Raw genomic sequence first — 21,043 nt, 5'->3', positions numbered from 1 at the left:
CAGACCGGCTGAACATCTACAGAACAGCGTCACACCGACACATCCGTCGCTCATTACGGTGAAATACGCGATAAAGGCCCGAATCCGCCACATTTACCGACAAACACAGAAGAATATTCGCGTCTCGTTCGCGCCGCTGTGTGTCACTGTCACGATCAAACCCGTCTGGAGGAAAAAACGAGTCGAGCGGGTGCACAAGAAGAATACGAGGAAAATCCCGAAATATCGGCGGATTGTGGAGCGACGTTACATTTCATTGAAAGGTAACGTTTGATCGTCTATCTCATCATCTCATGCATGTTTAATATATTCATGTTTCGGGGTGTTTTCATGCGTTCTAGAAATCGATTTAGCAACACATCGACACTGGAGAGCGCATTGCTTATCTCAGTACACTACTGTACTATTAAACCCTATTATATAGTGTTTATCCCATATTAGGGTGTCATTATTTAGGGGAACAGACGCCGGGCTGCTGCACAGGTGCTCGGGCATCTTTCATGGATTTAAAGGGATTCGTGGACCGCAGAAACCGCTTAGGGACACACTTATTTTTCCCTCAAATAATGATGGCACACTCTTGTTAATACTAGCATAATAATAATAATAATAATAATACTAATAATAATAACAAGTAGACAAATGTTATTTGGAAAGGTTCACATAAGCTTGATGGTCGTGGATGACTGTGCTGTTGACACAACACAGGCTTTAAAGGGATAGTTCACCCTAAAATGAGAATTCTGTCATCATTTACTCACCCTCATTTTGCTCGAAACCTGAATGACTTTCTTCTGTGGGACACAAAAGGAGATATTTAGCAGAATGTCCACAGTTTCCTTATATCATGACAGTGAAGTCAAATCTCATTTGTGCTAGCATACACTCAAAAATGGTGCATCAAGTCACAGTATGGCAAGTTTTCATGATTTTATACTGATTATGTTTATTAATCCAACAACGTGTTTGGTCATGTAAATGCCTAAAACGACTTTCCTTGACTTATTTCAGGATATTGGAATAATTCGATAGTTTTGGTGATGTACATTTTATAAAACAGGACTCAGAACGAACAGACTGCTTTTAGTAAGAGAGAAATGCCATTTAAAGGATAGGAATCTTGTGGTGATGTTGTTTTAGAATGCAGAATGCTTGAGGAGGCTGTGACATCATAATGGGCGTCTGTATGGTGTCTGTGGTCTGTATGGTGTCCGTGGTAACCGTGGAACTCTAGAGTTGTTTATGTCCTTGGTTCAGTCAATTCAGCTAATCAGTGCTACCTCATGGATTCACACGTGCACTTTTAAAAGCATTAGGTCACATTTGCTGCCATGAATCTCCAATGTTATGGATCACAAAGAGGTTGGATTTTCTTGACCTTTGCGCACACACATACACATACACAAATGCAAAGAATGACAAATCATCGCACGTTCATTAAATTGGCCTGCAACCACTTGTTAGCCTATCCGCTAAATTTACATTCACACATTAATGCTTTTCAACACCTACTTATCTCTCATTAACCACTTGCTGTGCAGAGAAACGTTTACATCATAATGACAACATTCATTCATACTTTCATCATTATCATATTAACTGGAGAATATCTCATCTTTAATCACATAAGGGCTGGGCAATATGGAATAATTTTTTCAATTATCTTGCTGGCGATAACAGGATGCTACATTTAAAAAAAAATTATTCTATTAAATTATTTAAAAAAAAACCCACAAAAAATGCAATTTACACAAAACAAATTATTCAATGGACCCTATTCTCAGACTGTGAGGATGCGTTTCCACCGTATTTAACAGCGTAAATCTAGCAAACCTTTTAATATTCATAATTTTTTTATATTTAGTGTACATTTATAACATTATAATTTGTATTATACTATTCTGATACCATTGTAATCCCATGTTTTGGGCATAATACCATAGTAATCCCATGTTTTGGGGCATGATACCAGGGTAATACCATGTTGTTGTGCATAATACCATGGTAATACCATGTTTTGGGGCATGATACCATGGTAATACCATGTTTTGCATTTACATTTACATTTATGCATTTGGCAGAGCCCTTATTACAGGGACAATCCCCCATGTTTTGGGCATAATACCATGGTAATACCATGGAGTTAAGTGCCTTGCTCAAGGACACAATGGTGGTGGCTGTGGGGATCGAACCAGCGACCTTCTGATTACCAGTTTACCAGTTATGTGCTTTAGACCACTACACCACCACCACTGCTGATTTTGTACATTTGCCCACTGTTGTATGGTTGAACAGTGAGAGACAGAAGAATAACAACAAAAAAATGCATGACAAAATTATAAATTGAATTGCATTTTAATGAGGGAAATAAGTATTCGACCCCATGTATCCTGAGTGCTCCTAATCTCAGCTTGTTACCTGTATAAAAGACACCTGTTCACAGAAGCAATCAATCAGTCAGATTCCAAACTCTCCACCATGGCCAAAGCGCTGTCCAAGGATGTCAGGGACAAGATTGTAGATCTACACAAGGCTGGAATGGGCTACAAGACCATCGCCAAGCAGCTTGGTGAGAAGGTGACAACAGTTGGTGCGATTATTCGCAAATGGAAGAAACACAAATGAACTGTCAATCTCCCTCGGTCTGGGGCTCCATGCAAGATCTCACCACGTGGAGTTGCAATGATCATGAGAACGGTGAGGAATCAGCCCAGAACTACATGGGAGGATCTTGTCAATGATCTCAAGGCAGCTGGAACCATAGTCACCAAGAAAACAATTGGTAACACACTACGCCGTGAAGGACTGAAATCCTGCAGTGCCCGCAAGGTTCCCCTGCTCAAGAAAGCACATGTGCAGGCCCGTCTGAAGTTTGCCAATGAACATCTGAATGATTCAGAGGAGAACTGGGTGAAATTGTTGCGGTCAGATGAGAACAAAATCGAGCTCTTTGGCATCAACTCAACTCGCCGAGGAATGCTGCCTATGACCCCAAGAACACCATCCCCACCGTCAAACATGGAGGTGGAAACATTATGCTTTGGGGTGTTTTTCTGCCAAGGGGACAGGACAACTTCACCGCATCAAAGGGACGATGGACGGGCCATGTACCGTCAAACCTTGGGTGAGAACCTCCTTCCCTCAGCCAGGGCATTGAAAATGGGTCTTGGATGGGTAATCCAGCATGACAATGACCCAAAACACACGGCCAAGGCAACAAAGGAGGGGCTTAAGAAGAAGCACATTAAGGTCCTGGAGTGGCCTAGCCAGTCTCCAGACCTTAATCCCTTAGAAAATCACCCTTTTAAGCCACGATAGAGCGAATAGAGTACATAAATATCAAGATATAGGCTCGAATAATGTCAAAAGTGTCGAGCTGTAATCAGTGGCGTAACTTGGATCTTGCAGGCCTCAGTGCAAAGAAACTGTCGGGCCCTCTCCTAAGGGGGCTTTGGTCGTTTTTCATCACCCCTCGGGCCCACTGTTATTTTTAGGTCTACCGTTGCGGGCCCCTTCTCACCCCGGGCCCAACGGCAGCTGCCCACCCTGCCCTCCCTTTAGTTACTGGACGTAATATTCATTTTAGCTACAGTATATTGCCCAACCCAATCATATGTTTTTGCATAGTAGTAGTGAACAGTTGACAGGGCCATTGGTTTGTAGTTCTAGACAATCTGTGTAATTCTCAAGTCGTTGCTTAATCTTATTTCAGGCCTTAAGCCACAGATGAGTCGACTCTGGAATGTCCCTCTCAGACTCACTGTCCCCGCATCTGTTGGACAGTGTTTTGTAATGCAGTGGGAGGTGACATCACGTGTGTGTGTGTGTGTGTGTGTGTGTGTTTATATGAAAGAATGTTGTATTCTGGGGTAAACAACCTCAGATGATGAAGAAACTCAAGACCAAAACACTCTCAGGCTGACACATATATATTTGTTCTAGCTTTTAATATACTGTACAGTTGAATGTCCAAGATGGTTTATGCAGGTAAGTGCTGGTCTAGATAGTGGACAAGCATAACCACAAACCTTCCTTCTTGTTTCACATTTTATCTTATGTAACCTATCAGCATCTTCTCACAGGTGATACAGTCATGTAGCGTTTGATTTCACCGTATTAATCACCAGTTAAAGTGTTTTGTCACATCCATTTAATGTCTTGCTGTGTATATGCTAGTTTGAGTGTCCCATTGTTTTCACTATAGATTCTGCTATTGGCCTCTGACCCTGTTGTCATAACAGCGGGGTTGAGTTACTGTGCATGAGGGCCATTTAGCTGTTAATGATAACGGATGTACAGGGGCGGCCTATCTGCTGTTGCCCTATACAGATCATATTACTTCATATTTAATTAAAATGCACCCCCAGTGGAACCTATTTATAGCATCTGCCACCACAGACCACTGATGGGGAGTCCCAGAGCGCTGAACAACTGATCCGAGACCAGGTTTTTATGTGTTGTGGCTTTTGCTTAAAGGGACAGTTCACCCAAAAATTAAAATGGTGTCATTATTAATCACCATGTTGTTGTTCCAAACATATTTGTCTCTGTGGAACACAAAATGAGATGTTAGGCAGAATGACAGTCTTGTGGTTTGTTGAAAATAGGTGCGTTATTAGTCTTTTTGCAAACAACTACCTAGTAACAATCTTGCAATGCCGTAGCACCCACCCAGAACACCCTAGGAATGACATAGCAGTGCCCTAGCAACTGTCAAAAACACCCCAGTAACCACTCAGAACACCTCAGCAACAACCCAGAAGACCCTAGCGACCAGCTAGCATTGCGTCACCTTAGCAACCAGCTTGCAGTGAATTAGCAACCACCCAGAACACCCTAGCAACTGTCAAAAACACCCCAGTAACCACTCAGAACACCTCAGCAACAACCCAGAACACCCTAGCGACCAGCTAGCATTGCATTACCTTAGCAACCACCCAGAACACCCTAGGAATGGCATAGCAGTGCCTTAGCAACTGTCAAAAACACCCAAGTAACCACTCAGAACCCCTCAGCAAGAACCCAGAAGACCCTAGCGACCAGCTAGCATTGCATTACCTTAGCAACCAGCTTGCAGTGGATTAGCAACCACCCAGAACACCCTAGAAATGACATAGCAGTGCCCTAGCAACTGTTAAAAACACCCCAGTAACCACTCAGAACACCTTAGCAACAACCCAGAAGACCCTAGTGACCAGCTAGCAATGGACCACCTTAGTAACTAGTTTGTAGTGCCTTAACAACCACCCATGTAGCTGTATACCAAAACCCTAGAAACAACCCAGAACAGCCCGTCAATCAACCTAAGTAACACTCTAGCAACCACCCAGAAGACATTAGCAAACAGCTAGCAATGCCCCATTTACCATGCAGAACACCCAGCTTGCAATAAAGTAGACCTAAGCAACCACAAAGCAACACCTAGCAACCACCAAGAAGACACGAGCAACTAGCTTGCAATGCCCCATTTATGAATTCAGAACACTCTAGCAACCTGCTTGCAGTTCCATAGTAACCATTTAGAACACTCTAGCAACCATCCAGAAGATCATAGCAACCAGCCTTCTAACCACATATTTACACCCAGGACAGCCTAACAATCAGGTTGTAACACCCCAGCAACCACAAAAAACATCTTAGGAAGCACAAAGCAATGCCTAGCATCCACTTAGAAGACAATAGCAACCAGCTAGCAATGTCCCAATTATCATTCAGAACACCATAGCGACCAGCTTGCAATGGCATAGTATCTATTGAGACCACTCTAGTAACCATTGAGAAGACCTTAGCAACCAGCTGGCAATGCCCCATTTACCATCCAGAATGCAGTTACATCCAGCTGGCAACAACCTATTTACCGTCCAAAACACCCTAGCAACCAGCTTTCTTTGCCATAATAACTACTCAGAAAACACTAGCTACCAGCTGGCAATGCCCCATTTACCATCTAGATAGGGCTGTCATGATTATGAAATTTGTCTGACGATTAACTGTCAAACAAATAATTGTGATTATGACGATTAATTGTCCGTTTCAGGGCTTTTACAATTAACTGTAATATAAATTGTCATATTTCTTAAGGTGTGCTTCATACAGTGCACCTTAAGAAGTCATTTTTACATTTTAAACTTAAAATATATAATTCAAATAATAAAACAGGGATATATGGTTTCCAGAAACATTTGCCAATACACGATCATTTAAAGTGAAACCGGAGTGCTTTGCGTTCATTATCAAGTTTAATTTGTTTATATTTTCGCGCGAGTTTGTCGCGAGTCTCTAACTGAGAGCACGCGCATCAGAGCGCTTTATGTGCTCTTCCGGACAGGAGCTGGTTGACATCCGCAGTGGTGCAGCTCACTGATGCTTGGACTTGAATTCATGGCATTTATACAGTAAACTCACTTAAACTTCCCTAATTTGGGTATTACAATGTGATTGGAATTAGAACGCCCAATAATCACGGTTCTGTCAAATAACCGAGATCAGGCGGTTATTTAATAATCACGACAGGCCTACATCTTCAACACCTTAGCAATCAGCTGACAAAATACTAGCAGTAGCAACCACCAAAATCACCTTAGCAACCCCAAAGCAAAGCCTAACAACCACCAATAATACCTTAGCAATCACAAACAACCCCCTAGCAATCTCTAAAAACACCTAAAGCCCAAAGTATACTTCGGGCGACAACCCAGGACACGTGACGCAAACCTTGTCATCAGCAGACCGATGTTTCTAACCGCTGGTCTTAGAACGTGCATGCACCTGGAATAAGTTGCACTAATTAGTGAGTCCACAAGGTGGCAATACTCACATTTACTCACGATAGAAGAGTTCATTCAAGATAAAAAGAACAGTGGATGTGCAGGTCAAGAGCATGTGTGTGAGCAGGTCAGGAGCTCGAGTCTGAAGGACTATAAAGACATCTTTAGTCTAAACTTCTGAAGAGAAATTTTCCGGTGTCTCGTACAGTCATAGAGTGCACATGCCAACCGCATGTGTGTGTTCGCACCGTCAAATTTGACTACGCAGATGCTGAGAATTCGCATCAAAATCGAAGTATACTTTGGGCTCAAGAAACCAGCTTGCAACACCTTAGCATCTGCAAAGCAACACCCTAACAACCACCCAGACCACTCCAGGAGGTACCTCTAAATCAGCCAGAGGAAGGTTATGGAAGCTGCATTAAGGATGTCATGGTAATCTCCAACAACTTTGTGCTGTTGCCATAATCTTTATCTGTGTGTGTGGGATGTTTTGGCAACACATCGACAAAAATGACCTCACCCTCTTCAGATCAGTTTCTGTATATGACTGTTCGTTTGTGTATGTGTGGATAGACGTGTCATTGTGTACACCCCCCTTTCCTCACTGTAATCTTCCTCTCCCGTCTGGCTGTCTCGGGTCGTGCTGGGCAGTCCTGCACAAACGCACCATTCATGGACTGATAAGATCCTGGAGCAAGCAGAACTAGCAGGTGGTGTGGTCCAGTTATCACCCCGAGCAATTGGAACACCTGTGATGTCATAAAGGGAGCTGGGGGAACATTAAAGCCAGATAGAATGTTTGAAATCAACAGGCTTCTCATGCAGTATCTGGTTTAAGATTAACACAATAGCTACTGGAGACCGTGTTTTACAGTGGTTTTAACACATTTATGGGGTAGAAGAGGAGAGGCAGAAGACAAAACAGGCCTCTGTTGTAATGCACGCTCACAATCGCTGAGCTGAGGTCAGGACCTTTTGTAAACACCATGTAACTATTAACTCTTGAGGGTGTGCATGCACTTAAATCACTACAGTTTCCATGTGGCTTCACCAACTATTTCTGTCCCACATGGCATCAAATTAGAATCTAGTGCCGTACCGTGTCTGTACCATGAAGTCCTGCACATTGGAAGTTTATTCTCTGCAACATACTTCTGTTGTAAACGTGTGTGTACAGTGAGATGATGATGATGATGATGTCACAGAATGCCTTTGACATTTCTACTAGTGGTTGAACAATGTTTTTTTAATGACCAATGCCAGTATTGAAAAAGTAGGATGGCCCATTAATATGATGTATTTTGTGGAATATTGGATGATCGTCAGTATGCATTAAACGTGCACACTACAACCACACATTGCTCTTGTTAGACTCTCCTCTGCGAGTGTGTGTGCTTGAGCGGTGTTGGATGTACCACATGTGCTCCTGTTCCAGGATGTAAAAGGCACCCTGAGGCAATTCTGCCTGAATTCAGCTTCTCAGGCTTATTTCTGCCTTTCTGCTACACTTACAACCCATAAACCCCTCTGAAGTGTCAGTTCTTCTCTATGGGGCTGACCACAGCACACATGGATGTGATTTTACTATGGGAAGACACCAGTGGAGCTTCGAGACAAGCAGTTAGACACTTTATGGATCTTTGTTTTTATGTAATCAGTATTTACCCACCAAAGAAATTGGTATTTGCAGCCTGGTGCAAATAGTGGCAGATATTATTTGTACCCCAAACCTGGAGCAAATAATGGTATATATGTATGTACAATCGTGGCCAAAAATAAGACCTGGAACTACTTCATAGCCGTGCGTATACTTGAATAATTGCACACTTTAGAACGTCCTTCAACCAATCAGCATTCAACAGCCCTGTGGTATAGATATACATGTATCTCTATATGCATTATACATTTTACTGACTTGTTCAGCAAGATTCTCTTGAAGCTACAGTATTTCTGTGGCATGAAACTATTTCAGAGAAAACAGTTTACGCAAGTGATAGACTGATATATCGGCCAGGCTGATTAATCGGCTGATATTTGGCTATTTTGCAATTACCGGCATTGGCTGATAATCGTGTTTGCTTCGCATTTTGTCTTGTGTCAGAATCTACCAATAGATTTGTCAATGGATAGTCAAAACGTTTTGTTTTGAAGGTTTCAAATTAAGGCAAATTTGAGGAAATATTGCATAAATAAGTGTTTGTTTCACTTTTTTAATTTTGTGTTCAACTGATTTGCTGTTGTTAAATTGTATTATGTTTATCGCGTTTACATCAGGCATCCTGCTCTCTAGATATTGGCCTCTGGCCTTTGAAAAACCCAATCGGTCGACCACTAGTTTATGCTAACGCCCACTTTAGCACCCCTTGCAATGAAGAGAATGCAACACATACTTGTGTTGCATTTTAAATTGCACTGTCAAACAACATAAAGTCTCTAGTCTCAATTTTGTCCATTTTTGAGTTCATATCCTTTCATGTGTTTTGGGAGCAACACATCCTCGATTATGTTTCAAGAGTTTCACCGACTCCTTCGGATCCGTTCACACTGAACGAGTTTTTCCATTTGCGCTCTTTCAATCGTTTTTTTATATGTAAACACGCTAGACGTACGTCTTGCCTCACTGTTTTTCAGCGCTTCACACAGGAGCACTGCGTTATTAAAATGCCAGATTAAAAAGAACATCAACTGAGCAAAGACGCTGATTATCACTCCTGGAGTCGTGAGTTCGAATCCAGGGGGCGTGCTGAATGACTACAGCCAGGTCTCCTAAGTAACCAAATTGGCCCGGTTGCTAGGGAGGGTAGAGTCACATGGGGTAACCTCCTTGTGGTCGCTATAATGTGGTTCTCGCTATTGGTGGGGCGCGTGGTGAGTTGTGTGTGGATGCCGCAGAGAATAGCGTGAAGCCTCCACATGCGCTAGGTCTTCGTGGTAAGGCGCTCAACAAGCCAAGTGATAAGATGCGCGGATTGACGGTCTCAGATGTGGAGGCAACTGGGATTTGTCCTCCGCCACCCGGATTGAGGTGAGTCACTACACCACCATGAGGACCTAGAGTGCATTGGGAATTGGGCATTCCAAATTGGGGAGAAAAACACATCTAAAGACCCCTCTTCTGTTGTTATTTGTTGCATCCAACTTTTTTTGCATCAGAATTCGTAAAACACCGTTCACACCAACCAAATGAACCAAATCCGCACAGGAAACAGACAGAGGTCCGCACCAAAAATTCTAATGTGAAATTGTCCTTATTCTGATATGTTGATGCCTCAGTTGGCCTGTTACTCTGAGACACTCTGTAGCAGTGCAATTCTGTAATAATTTCACCTCAAGTGTGCACATCGCCTGGAGACTTGTTAAGTTAGTGGAAACATAACTCGGCTCATTTCATTACCAGATCAGCTGTGCTGAGAGAAGACTGCTGTTGTGCGATATCAGGTTGTAGATGAATTTGACAATCATTTCTGGGCTCCATCTCGGTTCTTTGGGGGGGCAAGCAACACAGGAGATGGATTTATTAGCCCTGTGGTTGGCATGACAACACCGGCTGTAGCTGGAATAGAAAATGATTGCTAAATTGTTCCATCTGTTCCATTTTCCACTTCTAGAATGAAGTTGCCATGCTGGTGGATTTGTGCAATAATATCTGATAGACGAACAAAGATGAAGACAACTGTAGGATACCAAACATCTATGGGATCATATTAAACTTATCAGAGCTTGTGAATTAGCATGTGACCTCAAATGACCTATGTTATTTTATAACTCCAATAGGGTGAATTTCTAAAGCAGTGTATTTGGTGGCTTTATCTGTGTGCTCAAGTGTGCTGTTTCAGTCCTGATTTAGCACACAAAACTAACCGATCACACCTGCCCAAGTCAACACACTCACTTGTGCCTCTGTAAATACTGTTTGCATTAACTGTCTCACAATGTAGGAATCCACTGGCCCACGGCAGGCCCATCTGGAACGCAATATCTCAGAAACAAATCATACAGAGGCTTTGGCGAGCCACCTTGTTGGCTCTCCAATGGTAGGTTGTAATTTATCGACTTTTATTCACACTCTTGGATTAATATCCAAGTTGTTGGCTGTTGGCTCTAACAGATCAGAATCAGAATGAGCTTTATTGCCAAATGTTCTCACGTACACAAGGAATTTGTTTGGGGTGATAGGAAAAACAAGTGCACACAGAACATTACAGTGAGACAGAATATAAAACAAGGTAAGAGTATAAATAGACATGCAAATAATAGGTCAACAGAATGGCGTATGTACATGAAAGTGGTCATGTATGAGCAAGGTAGGAGTCCAGAATCAGTTTGATCGTTCATGAGGAAAATGGCCTGAGGGTACAAACTGTTCTTGTGCTTGGATGTCCTGGCGCTCAGTGCTTTGTAGCGCCGGCCAGAGGGCAAAAGTTCAGAGAGGGAGTGGGGAGAGTGTGTGGTGTCCAGAGTGAGTCTACCTGCACGTTTCTTCACTCTGGATATGCACAGGTCTTGGAGGGTGGGCAGGGGGATACCAATAATCCTCTCAGCACTCCTGACTGTCCATTGTAGTTTTAGAGAAGATCAGGCTTGATGGTATTGAAGGCTGAACTGAAGTCCACAAATAGGATCCTTGCATAAGTCCCAGGACTGTCGAGGTGTTGCAGAATATAATGCAGTCCCATATTGACAGCATCATCCACAGACCTGTTTGCTCTGTAAGCAAACTGAAGGGGGTCCAGCTGGGGTCCAGTTTCTCAAATGACTTCATGAACACAGACGTGAGAGCGACAGGTCTGTAGTCATTAAGTCCTGTGATTTTGAGTTGTTGGTCAGCGCAGACTTTCAGACAGTCAGGTGAAACACCATCTGGGCCTGAAGCTCATCTTCTTCAACGTTGTTATATCCATACACCAACTTTCGTTGATGTAAAAGCATGTTCCACCGGCTCTTGTTTTCCCCGTTAGCTCCGCGATGCGATCCGCTCTGAACAGCTGGAATGCCTGGCAGCCGTAACGCGCTGTAATATGGGTAGCATTTGAAGCATGGTTGTTTTCTAAATATTTAAACAAATGTGCTAAGTTATTCATGACGTCATTTGGTGTCTTTGGTGTGGAGAATGCAGAGACTAATGTCAAATTAACCTCTTCCCAATCCTGTAAAATTAGCCTAAAACGCCTAATCAAGGCATACCCAAAGTAAATTTAAAGCTGTTCTTGAACCGTTTGGAGTACATGCATGGTTTTGGTCACATTTGAAAGGGGACACTCTGAAGTTTTTTCTCCAGCAGTCAGAATTACTGTAAGTGCTACTGATTTTGAGTAATAGAAGTTTGAACACAATGAAATAGAATTTTCTTTTTCCGCCTGAAATTTTTTTTTGCATACAGATGCCTGCAGATGACTATAACTTGTAGCTATTAGCTTGAGAACACAATGGGATCACAGCATGAATCCTTACCTAGTCCAGGTTCAAATGTTATAACAATATCATAAAAAAATGAATATTTTACACATGTTTTTCTAAGGGTACACCCAGGCGTTTTACAAAAGTGCCTTTTGGATACTCCAAAAGGTCACTTTGGAAACCTAGGACAAAAAGGCTGCAACTTTTGAACGCTTCAACGTACAGTCATAATTGTGGGCTCTAATGAAAGATGACACTTAGAGCTATCATATTCCATATCCAGATCCACTATTAGTTTTGCTGACACAGAGTAACTGATGCATAAACACATTAGAGTGCCTTTTCCCTTCTTGAAACTAAATGTTGTGCATATAAAAGAGTCAAAACTAGTGCTATGGTGGACAATTTGTTTATATAAAAAATACACAACAAACTATTTACATTAATTTTTACATAAAGTATTTACAAACCATTATAAAATTGTACATGTTTCTAGCAACATGCCAGTCATTGTAGCAGTCACATTTGTGTACAAAGCACATAGGCACAACACAGGAGAGAGTACTTCACTGGTGTCTTTGCATGACACTGCCTGCACTTCAGACGACCAGCGGTGCAAGATTTGGTGATGTGCAACAGCCTGTGATGTGCTCTTCGTGGAGCAGGAGATACGGGTCTGGCTGTGGATTGAGACCCCAACTCTGCCATGCTCCTCAGCAAGGGTCTCTCTGAAAGCCCTCCTCTCTTGATGAGGTGCTGTCCTGCTGCTCCACTTTATGTGGCCGCTTGCTGAGTGGGGGATAATAAATAAATGTAATTTACAAAGCTAGACACAACTTCTCCATCTTTTCTGTATTCTATATATATATATATATATATATATATATATATATATATATATATATTAGTTTTTCTTTTCGAGTGTGTAAAAATGTATTATTGTATGTATATTTACTGTAAATACTGTATACTTTGCCAATGTACTATGGAACAAAGAGATGGGCCTACACCTCCCCATGAATTCAGCACTGTAACAAATAGATGGCCCTACACCTCCCACCTCCCGCATTGTAACAAATAGACTCTCAAACACAACATATATTCTTATTTTCAACTTATATTTATTGATTTATTTACTATATATATATATATATATATATATATATATATATATATATATATTTTACAGTAAATATACAAAACATCTATATAGCATGTCAATAGATCTGAAACAAACAATGAACTAAAAACACGCACAAACGGTTCAAACACTCACTGAGGAAACACAGGACAAAGGGTAATTACAAAATGTGTATTCATTATTCAAACTAAAAGCTTATTTATGCGAATATACAGTAATATATGTTATAAACACAAGAAAACACTTACTTGTCCAGAGCCGTGTCTCATCTCTCCATCTGCCTCTGAATCATCTGTATTGTTTTCAGAAATTTCATCTCCAAACTCAGAATTCTGACAATGAATGCCTTCTTATATCACATCCTGGGGTGAAAATCCTGTTTTTCAGCGTCCGTTTCACCATATTTAAATCGCCAAATGTGTAAACAGTTCCAAAGCAGCTCTGCATGCATTTACGCACGGAGGCTACAGCAGGGGTAAACTCGAGGAAACTTTGCGCACAGGAATAACAGAGCCGTCATCTAATAGTTCCACTAAAGCCGCATATCACTGTTTTCAGAATTTCATTGGCTATACGATGCGTCAGTCATTTCCACTCTTCAATGTAATTGGTTTGATCAGTAAACAAAGGAAAGTGGGTATGCCCTTACACTCGACACAGATGGTGGTTGGGTATTGAAGGCTGTGGACAGGACATGGAAGCTCCTATTGGGTCAAATGAGGTGTCAATCGAAAGGCCAGAGTGCGTGCTTCCATTTTGATACCGGATATAGGAAATGTTTACATCTGAACTGAAGTTATTACCGTAATATGTGAAAGATTAGGCACAGCTGCCAGGTGCTTTGAAATGATGCAACAAGAGTCTGTGGATATTTATTGATGTAATACTGTGATTTGGACTAAACATTTTACTTGATTTGATCATTTGGACATTTGACAATGAAACAACACCGTTTTTGTCGGGAAGTTATGGCTCAGTGTACAACTATGAGGCATCATAGGTGAGTTGCCTAAATTTTGTTATTGGTTGTTTATATGTTGGTGGTCTGACAAAGATATAGATTGTACCTGCTGTTGTGATTGTATCTTAAAATGGTTTATATCAATAGAAAATCAAGAAATGTAGCTTTCCAAAGATATGTGGCATGTGTACCAATGTAACACACAGCTGTTTTGTTTATCGCATACTTTTATTTTGTACATTTAAGGGCCCGTCCGCGGGCCTAGATTTCCATGGTGTTAAAGATATGTTTATGCAAAGACTGATGGATCATTCTATTTAAATGAATAGGAGAAATTGGCTCTTGTGCACAACGGTCAACGGATGTAGAAAGGAAGTCCCACTTTACGGGTAAAAGAGCCAATCACCTTTTAGATGCAGACATCACCTGTCAATCAACTCCCTAACGCACATGCGCATTAGCTATACAAGCCCACTGTCGGCCATCTTTGGAATGCTCTCGGAAGGCTATTTCCAGTCATGCCAGTGTAGCTCCTATCTACTTGAATGGAGAAAGACCAAAATCTCAAAAACAGTTGGTCAAGATTATGATCAAAGAGCATATTTTAAATCAGCAGTAAAATCTGATAAAATTGGTATCATAAATTGTGCTACTTTACCTCACATTACACAATAAACTGCAATTTTCCCAGCTTGTGTAGCTAATGCGTGTTCTCAAATTGATTGACAGGTGATGTCTGTATCTAAAAGGTGATTGACTCTTTTACCTGTAAGGCGGGACTTCCTTTCTACATCCATTGACCGTTGGCCATGAGCTCCTTGGTTGGGTGTTCCAATTTCCCCCATATCGGCATGATTTTATGCGATGCACTGCTGCCACACGATTGGCTGATTGGATAATCACATGGATGATTGTTGGTGCCAGGTGGGCTGGTTCAGAGCGGCGGTTCTGCAGATGGAAACACACTGTTGATGATAAAGGTCAACAGAGAGTGTCCAGACTGTTTCAAACTGAACCAATCTGGTACGGTAACTCAGATAACCACTCTGTACAATTGTGGTGAGAATGCTATTCTGGGATGCGGGTTGGTGCTGTTTTGGCGGCACGAGGGGGACCTGCACAATATTAGGCAGGTGGTTTTAATGTTGTGGCTGAAAGGGGTATTTCAGTGCTACTTTTCTCTATTGAATGAAATATACAAATTGTTATAGTCATTGTTTTACTCCTAGTTTTCAGTGCATTTCAGATTCACACAGACATTGTGGATTCACACTGAATCTAATTTACACTCTTGGAACGTCAAAACAACTTTGGCCTGCACTCATTGATGTGCAAACATTGGTGTTCTGCCAGCCAAGTATCAGCTATGAGAGTAAAATGATATACTTTGTTACTTTTCATTCTAATCTGATCTTTATCTAAGTACCATGTATGTCTGTAGTAAACATTGGGAATGTCAGTTTTTAAACACTGAAATGTCTTTTAACGGCATCTGTCCCGATGTAAACCCACAGTTAAGAGTAGGTAGAAAGACAAAGGCTGTTCACAATGCAATACCATGCAATAATGCATGTTTAATGGATTTTTTCATCCCGAGTCAAGAAAAAATGACAGTGAATATTACTCCTGGTGGTTCATTTGTCACACTGGGAATGGAAGGTCATATATCCATAGAGAAAATGTGCATATTTCACACAGTAAATATACTGTAGTAGCTTAATAGTACGAGTAGTGTGGTAGTATGCTATTCCAAGCATAGCCGGAAAACAATAATTCTGCTAGATGGTTCAGAAGTCACATGTATAGAATGTCATATTTGAGAGCAGTGAGTTGATTTAGGGTCATTGAGAAACTCTGTCAGAATTAATCAAAGAGGAGCAGACGTGCTGAGGTCGTCTCTTTCCTTATCTGTTTCCACTGCTCTCCTGTCAGCATGGCCTTGACAATTCAGGGCTGTAGAGTGGCACTGAAATTCTTTCTGGGACAAAATTGGTCCTAAATCAGCTGGCAGCTTGTCTTTGTTTTTCTGCTTGCCTAAATAAATCACAGATAAGACAGTTGTGCTAAACTCGCTGCACTAGCATGAGCCTGTCTGCCGCCTTCAACAGTATGGCATACATACAATTATGAATTTCTAAATACTATATGAGCTATTTTATTACCTATTCGTGTAATTTGAGGTTTCCTGTTACCAAAAGATTTGGTATTTTTCAAGCAATAAAACATTTAAATAAATAAAAACAACACCAAGGTAACAGGGTTGCAAATTTTGCCTATATGAAGCTGTCACTTTGTAGGGGCTAGCCATAGTTTGGCCATAATGTTGGTTTATAGTAAATTTTCCTATAAACAGTGTTGGGGTAACATGATAAAAGTAATGCATGTTACGTAATCAGATTACTTTTTTCGAGTAACAAGTAATGCAATATTTTTTATTTTAGACCATAATATCTGAGTTACTTATAACATAAAGTAATGCATTGCTTTGTACACCTCTACTGTCCCTGTATTGTGAGAAATCAGGAGTAAATGTGTGACACTTCAGGAAGGAGACGTAGTGCATGATTGGTGTTGTCTTTCTATAGAGTGTGAGGCCAGAGACCATTTAGCAGAGAGAGATGAGTCACTTCTATTAAAATGAATGGGAGAAATTGGAACGCCCAACCAAGAAGCTCTAGCACCCAACCATCAATGTATGTAGAATGGAAGTCCTGCCTTGCAGGTAAAAGAGCCAATCACCTTTTAGATACGGACATTGTCTGTCAATCAACTCACTAACATGCATGCGCATTTCGTGTTTTTAGCGTGATATGGGGTCAACAACATTCGGTTGAGTGAAATGTGGTTGATGCATGTACATTTATGCATTTGGAGGACGCTTTTATCCAAAGTGACTTACAGTGCACTTATTACAGGGACAATCCCCGTAGCAACCTGGAGTTAAGTGCCTTGCTCAAGGACACAATGGTGGTGGCTGTGGGGATCGAACCAGCAACCTCCTGATTACTAGTTATGTGCTTTAGCCCACTACACCACCACCACTCCATTTATGCAGAGGGATTATAAGACTAGTCTTCCACTGCCCGTGACATGATACTCCCTCAATTCATGGACTTATGCAGCTGAACTGCTCCGTGTTAAGAGTTCCCTGTATCTGGGAGAATGGGATGAGATAAGCTGGCTCTGGATCAGTGGCTCCGAGCAATGTTCTACATCGATTGTGTATGCAGAGCAAATGTCTTAGTTTATAAAAAAATGTTCTACATTTAACAAGTAGTTTGATTCATGAAACAACTATTTATGAAATTTTGTTAGCATTAAAAACGATTCCATTCAAGATGTATCAACATGCGCCTTTGAAGCTGTGGCGACTGTACGCACCGTGGATCAACTCAAAACAAGCGTGCACTGAGATGACATGTGAAAAATATTAATTTATTAGTCTCATTAGACTTATTCCTTGAACATGTTAGAATCGCATTCCCCACTGACGTCTAAAAAACATCTCAAGTTGACTCTGACATTGTCGATGGGCAGCACATGATGGCATATGTGATGCAGGTTCAAGTGTTGGACTTTGCTGCTTTAGGTGAGACAGTGGTTATTCTTCATTATTGATATTGGCTGCCATGTTGATGGAAAAACAAATCAAGCATATTCATGTTATAGATTCTTTATTATAAATACAACATGAGAACCTACTTTCTAAATATGTTTGTTTACTGTGTTTTTTTACATGAGTGTTGCATAGATGCTATCATTGACCTTTTCATGCTCGGCTATTTTTATGCTTCATAATCGTTTATCTTACGTATTTAATGCTTTTTAAAGCATGTCACGTGACACCAAAGTGTACTAAATTTGTGGAAAGAGCCACAAATGCGATTGTAGTGTGATTTCTGGTCCATTCTTGCATTCTGTGTCATGTTAGCATTGAATTGTTGCAATGCTTACTGGGTACCTAATGCAGACCAGAAATTTGGTGCTGTCAAAGCATTTTTTGAAAGCTCATTTGCAGTGTTTCTAGATTGTCTGATCTCTCTTCTTCCTCATGTTTTTACTTTTCTCTTCTGTTTTGACTCTTCTATCCCATATTTCTTTGCTCCCCCTTTTTATTTTCTTTCTATTTCTCTATTCCTTCAAGGTGCTCTCTCTCTCTCTAATACACTCTCTTTCTGGCATTCTCTCTTGTCTCTCTATGTTTGCCAGAGGGAGGTTCACTTCATAGTCTTGGCAGCATTTTGTGTAATAAACTCCACCCTAACACTGGCTCATAAACAAATAAACCCAGGCACTCTGCGACGTAATTTCATCCAATCCTCCCCCATACTCTCTTTGCTCTCCTCCCAGGCAAACACAGTCATCTATCTGTGTTAAAGGCTCCCAGTCTTTGTAAACTCACTTCTGGTGTCTCCCATAATTCTGTGTTCGTGTCTGTGATTCCACTTTCACGTTGTGACATCATTCTGAAAGCTTACAGCTCTCTGTGGAAAAACAAAAACACAGATGGTTGAATTTTTAGAAGGGTTGGGAACAATGCCTCCTTGGTGCCTTGTTAGCTTTGGCCATTAAGTTGTAGAGAACAGGTTAGGATTAAAGGGAAATTTCACCCAAAACAGAAAATTCTGTCATTTAAAAGGTAAAACAGTGGTTTATATGTTGACTGCTAACAGTTAATGCTAATTTGTTGCATATTACAGTAAACAGTTATACTAATACAATTCGCTACCAACCACTAATCCTCTTCCATTTGACATTGCAGGGTTTGGCCTCCCAACTGTACTGAAAAAACATGGAATCCTCTTCTTACAGCACCTGAAAGCGAATAGGATAAACAAGATGGAAGAACCTTTTAAAGATTCTGTAGCCGTAGAAATGGCAAACCCTCAAGAAGAGGTCTGTAACAGTGTTGCCACCATGGCTGATCCAGTTGGGAAGCTGGAAAGCGAGACCACTCCAATAATACCAACTGAGACTTGGAATGTCAGCTCTCCTACCATCACAAAACAATCCCTCTCACCACTGCTAACACTGCAAACCAATCCGGCGTCAACCCCTGCTGCTGAGTCCCCAAACGGTGTTGCCCTGAAAGTCGCAACAACTGTCCTTCAGCCAATCTGCTTTGGCGAGAATCCAGTGGTGCTGCCTATCCTTGCTGGCCCAGCTGCCCCTCAAGTTGGACAATCAGGAGCAACTTCATATCTGATGACCAGCCAAGGTCCCGTGTCCCTGCCACTAGTCCTGGAACAACAAGTCCTCCAACATCTGAATCCTCAATTGCTTCAACAAACAACCACGTGTCCTGCCCTTCCGAACAACATCCTATGCCAGAACCCATCCCTTGCTCTCGGTCCCCCTCCAGTTCTGGACCAGAAAGGTGCAAGTCCAGTGTTGGATACTAGTCTATTGACTCTCCTTCAGAACCCTAATTTTGCTGCAATCTTGCAGGATCTCTTTCCTGGCCAAGGGAACTTTTCACCTACTTGTCACTCAGCGTCTTCCCCTCAAATAGACCTCGCCTCTGCTTTCCTTCCTCCTCCCCCTCTCTCACACCCCTACAGCTCCCCACTAGCCCCACTGGTGCCTCCGGCCACCCTGCTCATCCCCTATCCCATTGTCATCCCTCTTCCAGTGCCTCTTCCAATCCCTGTGCCAATCCCAGTTCCTGTTTCTACATGCTCAAAAGTAGATGTAGACTCCCCTAAATCGAATTGTACTTGGAACAAAAGCACACAGACTACCCTTAGTGACATTTCCCCTCACTTGACATTACTTGGTAAGGAAATGACATCCGTCCAATTGCCTCTTCCTTCTTCCTCAACCCCTGTAGTGACAGATGGGGAAGTGCTAGACTTATCCATTAGGGCGCCTCAACCGTCAATGCATGTTCAGAGTCTGCAAGGGGTCCAACCATTTCAGCAAGATAGTGTCCTTGATTTGTCTGTGCCTAGTATAAGAAAGACATGCATCCAGACTCGTAGCACATACGGGCCATTGGCCTATGAACGGGAAAGAATGTGCCGCATAGGGGATGATGTAAGCAATGGAGCATTGGCTCTAGGGGTTCTTCGGCCTGTAGACTGCACCCCTAAACTAGATACCAAGCTGCTAAGTGGGCTAGCATCTCTGGAGTTCAGTCGACAGCACAAATGGGTGGTAGACAGTGGCCACAGTAGCGCAATGGCTGGGGCAGTACACGAATCTGCCCTTGGTGGAAGTGGCAATATCGAGATAGTCAGTACGTCGCAGACTGCCAAAGTCATTGTGTCGGTCAAAGATGCTATGCCTGCCATTTTCTGCAGCAAGCTAAAGGGATTGTCAGGGGTTTCTACAAAGAACTTCTCCATCGAACGTGATGCCAGTCAGGGTGCATTCGCAGCTCTGCCCAGAGTCCAGGGTGACCAGCGAGGAGAATCCAGTGACCCACTCAAAAAAATACCCAAAAACAGAGGCATCAAAGTGAAGAAAGTGAGCTCCCAGGAGATTCATATATTACCTATAAAAAAGCAACGACTGGCTGCGTTTCTTCCCCGAAAATAGTAGTAGAAGATTGAGAAAGGGTAATCAAAGACATAAACAAAGAAAGAGCTACTGAGTTTGTGATAGAAAATGGACATGGAGATACAGAGAGAACCAGGGATTGCTGATGCTAAATGTATTTCTGGCTGAAATGAGTCTTAAGATGTTCTCTAAGCTGTCCAAATTATTTAGATCAATGTAGGCTGCCTCTGGTCTGTCAGTTGGCATTTGATTAAACAGGATAAGGAACGCTCA

At 41.8% G+C, this 21,043-nt stretch overlaps 2 protein-coding genes across 2 annotated transcripts in view; one reads left to right on the top strand and one right to left on the bottom strand.

The window, feature by feature from the left end:
- LOC127624692 (retinoic acid-induced protein 2-like) lies at window positions 1-20,827 on the top strand. Its single transcript, XM_052099529.1, has 2 exons — window positions 1-263; window positions 19,032-20,827. Exon 2 carries the CDS (start codon window positions 19,109-19,111, stop codon window positions 20,807-20,809), a length of 1,701 nt encoding a protein of 566 aa, XP_051955489.1. The 5' UTR covers window positions 1-263; window positions 19,032-19,108; the 3' UTR covers window positions 20,810-20,827.
- LOC127624691 (sex comb on midleg-like protein 2) overlaps window positions 17,933-21,043 on the bottom strand; it is a 36,376-nt gene continuing 33,265 nt past the window's right edge. Inside the window, exon 15 of the mRNA XM_052099528.1 lies at window positions 17,933-18,753. Coding sequence (XP_051955488.1) covers window positions 18,718-18,753 — 36 coding nt within the window. The 3' untranslated portion in view covers window positions 17,933-18,717. The remainder of the gene's footprint in view (window positions 18,754-21,043) is intronic.

The sequence above is a fragment of the Xyrauchen texanus genome, chromosome 31 (genome assembly GCF_025860055.1).
Source record: "Xyrauchen texanus isolate HMW12.3.18 chromosome 31, RBS_HiC_50CHRs, whole genome shotgun sequence".
Lineage (NCBI taxonomy): Eukaryota > Metazoa > Chordata > Actinopteri > Cypriniformes > Catostomidae > Xyrauchen > Xyrauchen texanus.
This window is presented reverse-complemented; position numbering and strand designations above follow the sequence as displayed.

Bases quoted from the DNA above. Each gene is read 5' to 3' on its own strand.
- LOC127624692 (XM_052099529.1), top strand. From the start codon at position 19,109: ATGGAAGAACCTTTTAAAGATTCTGTAGCCGTAGAAATGGCAAACCCT.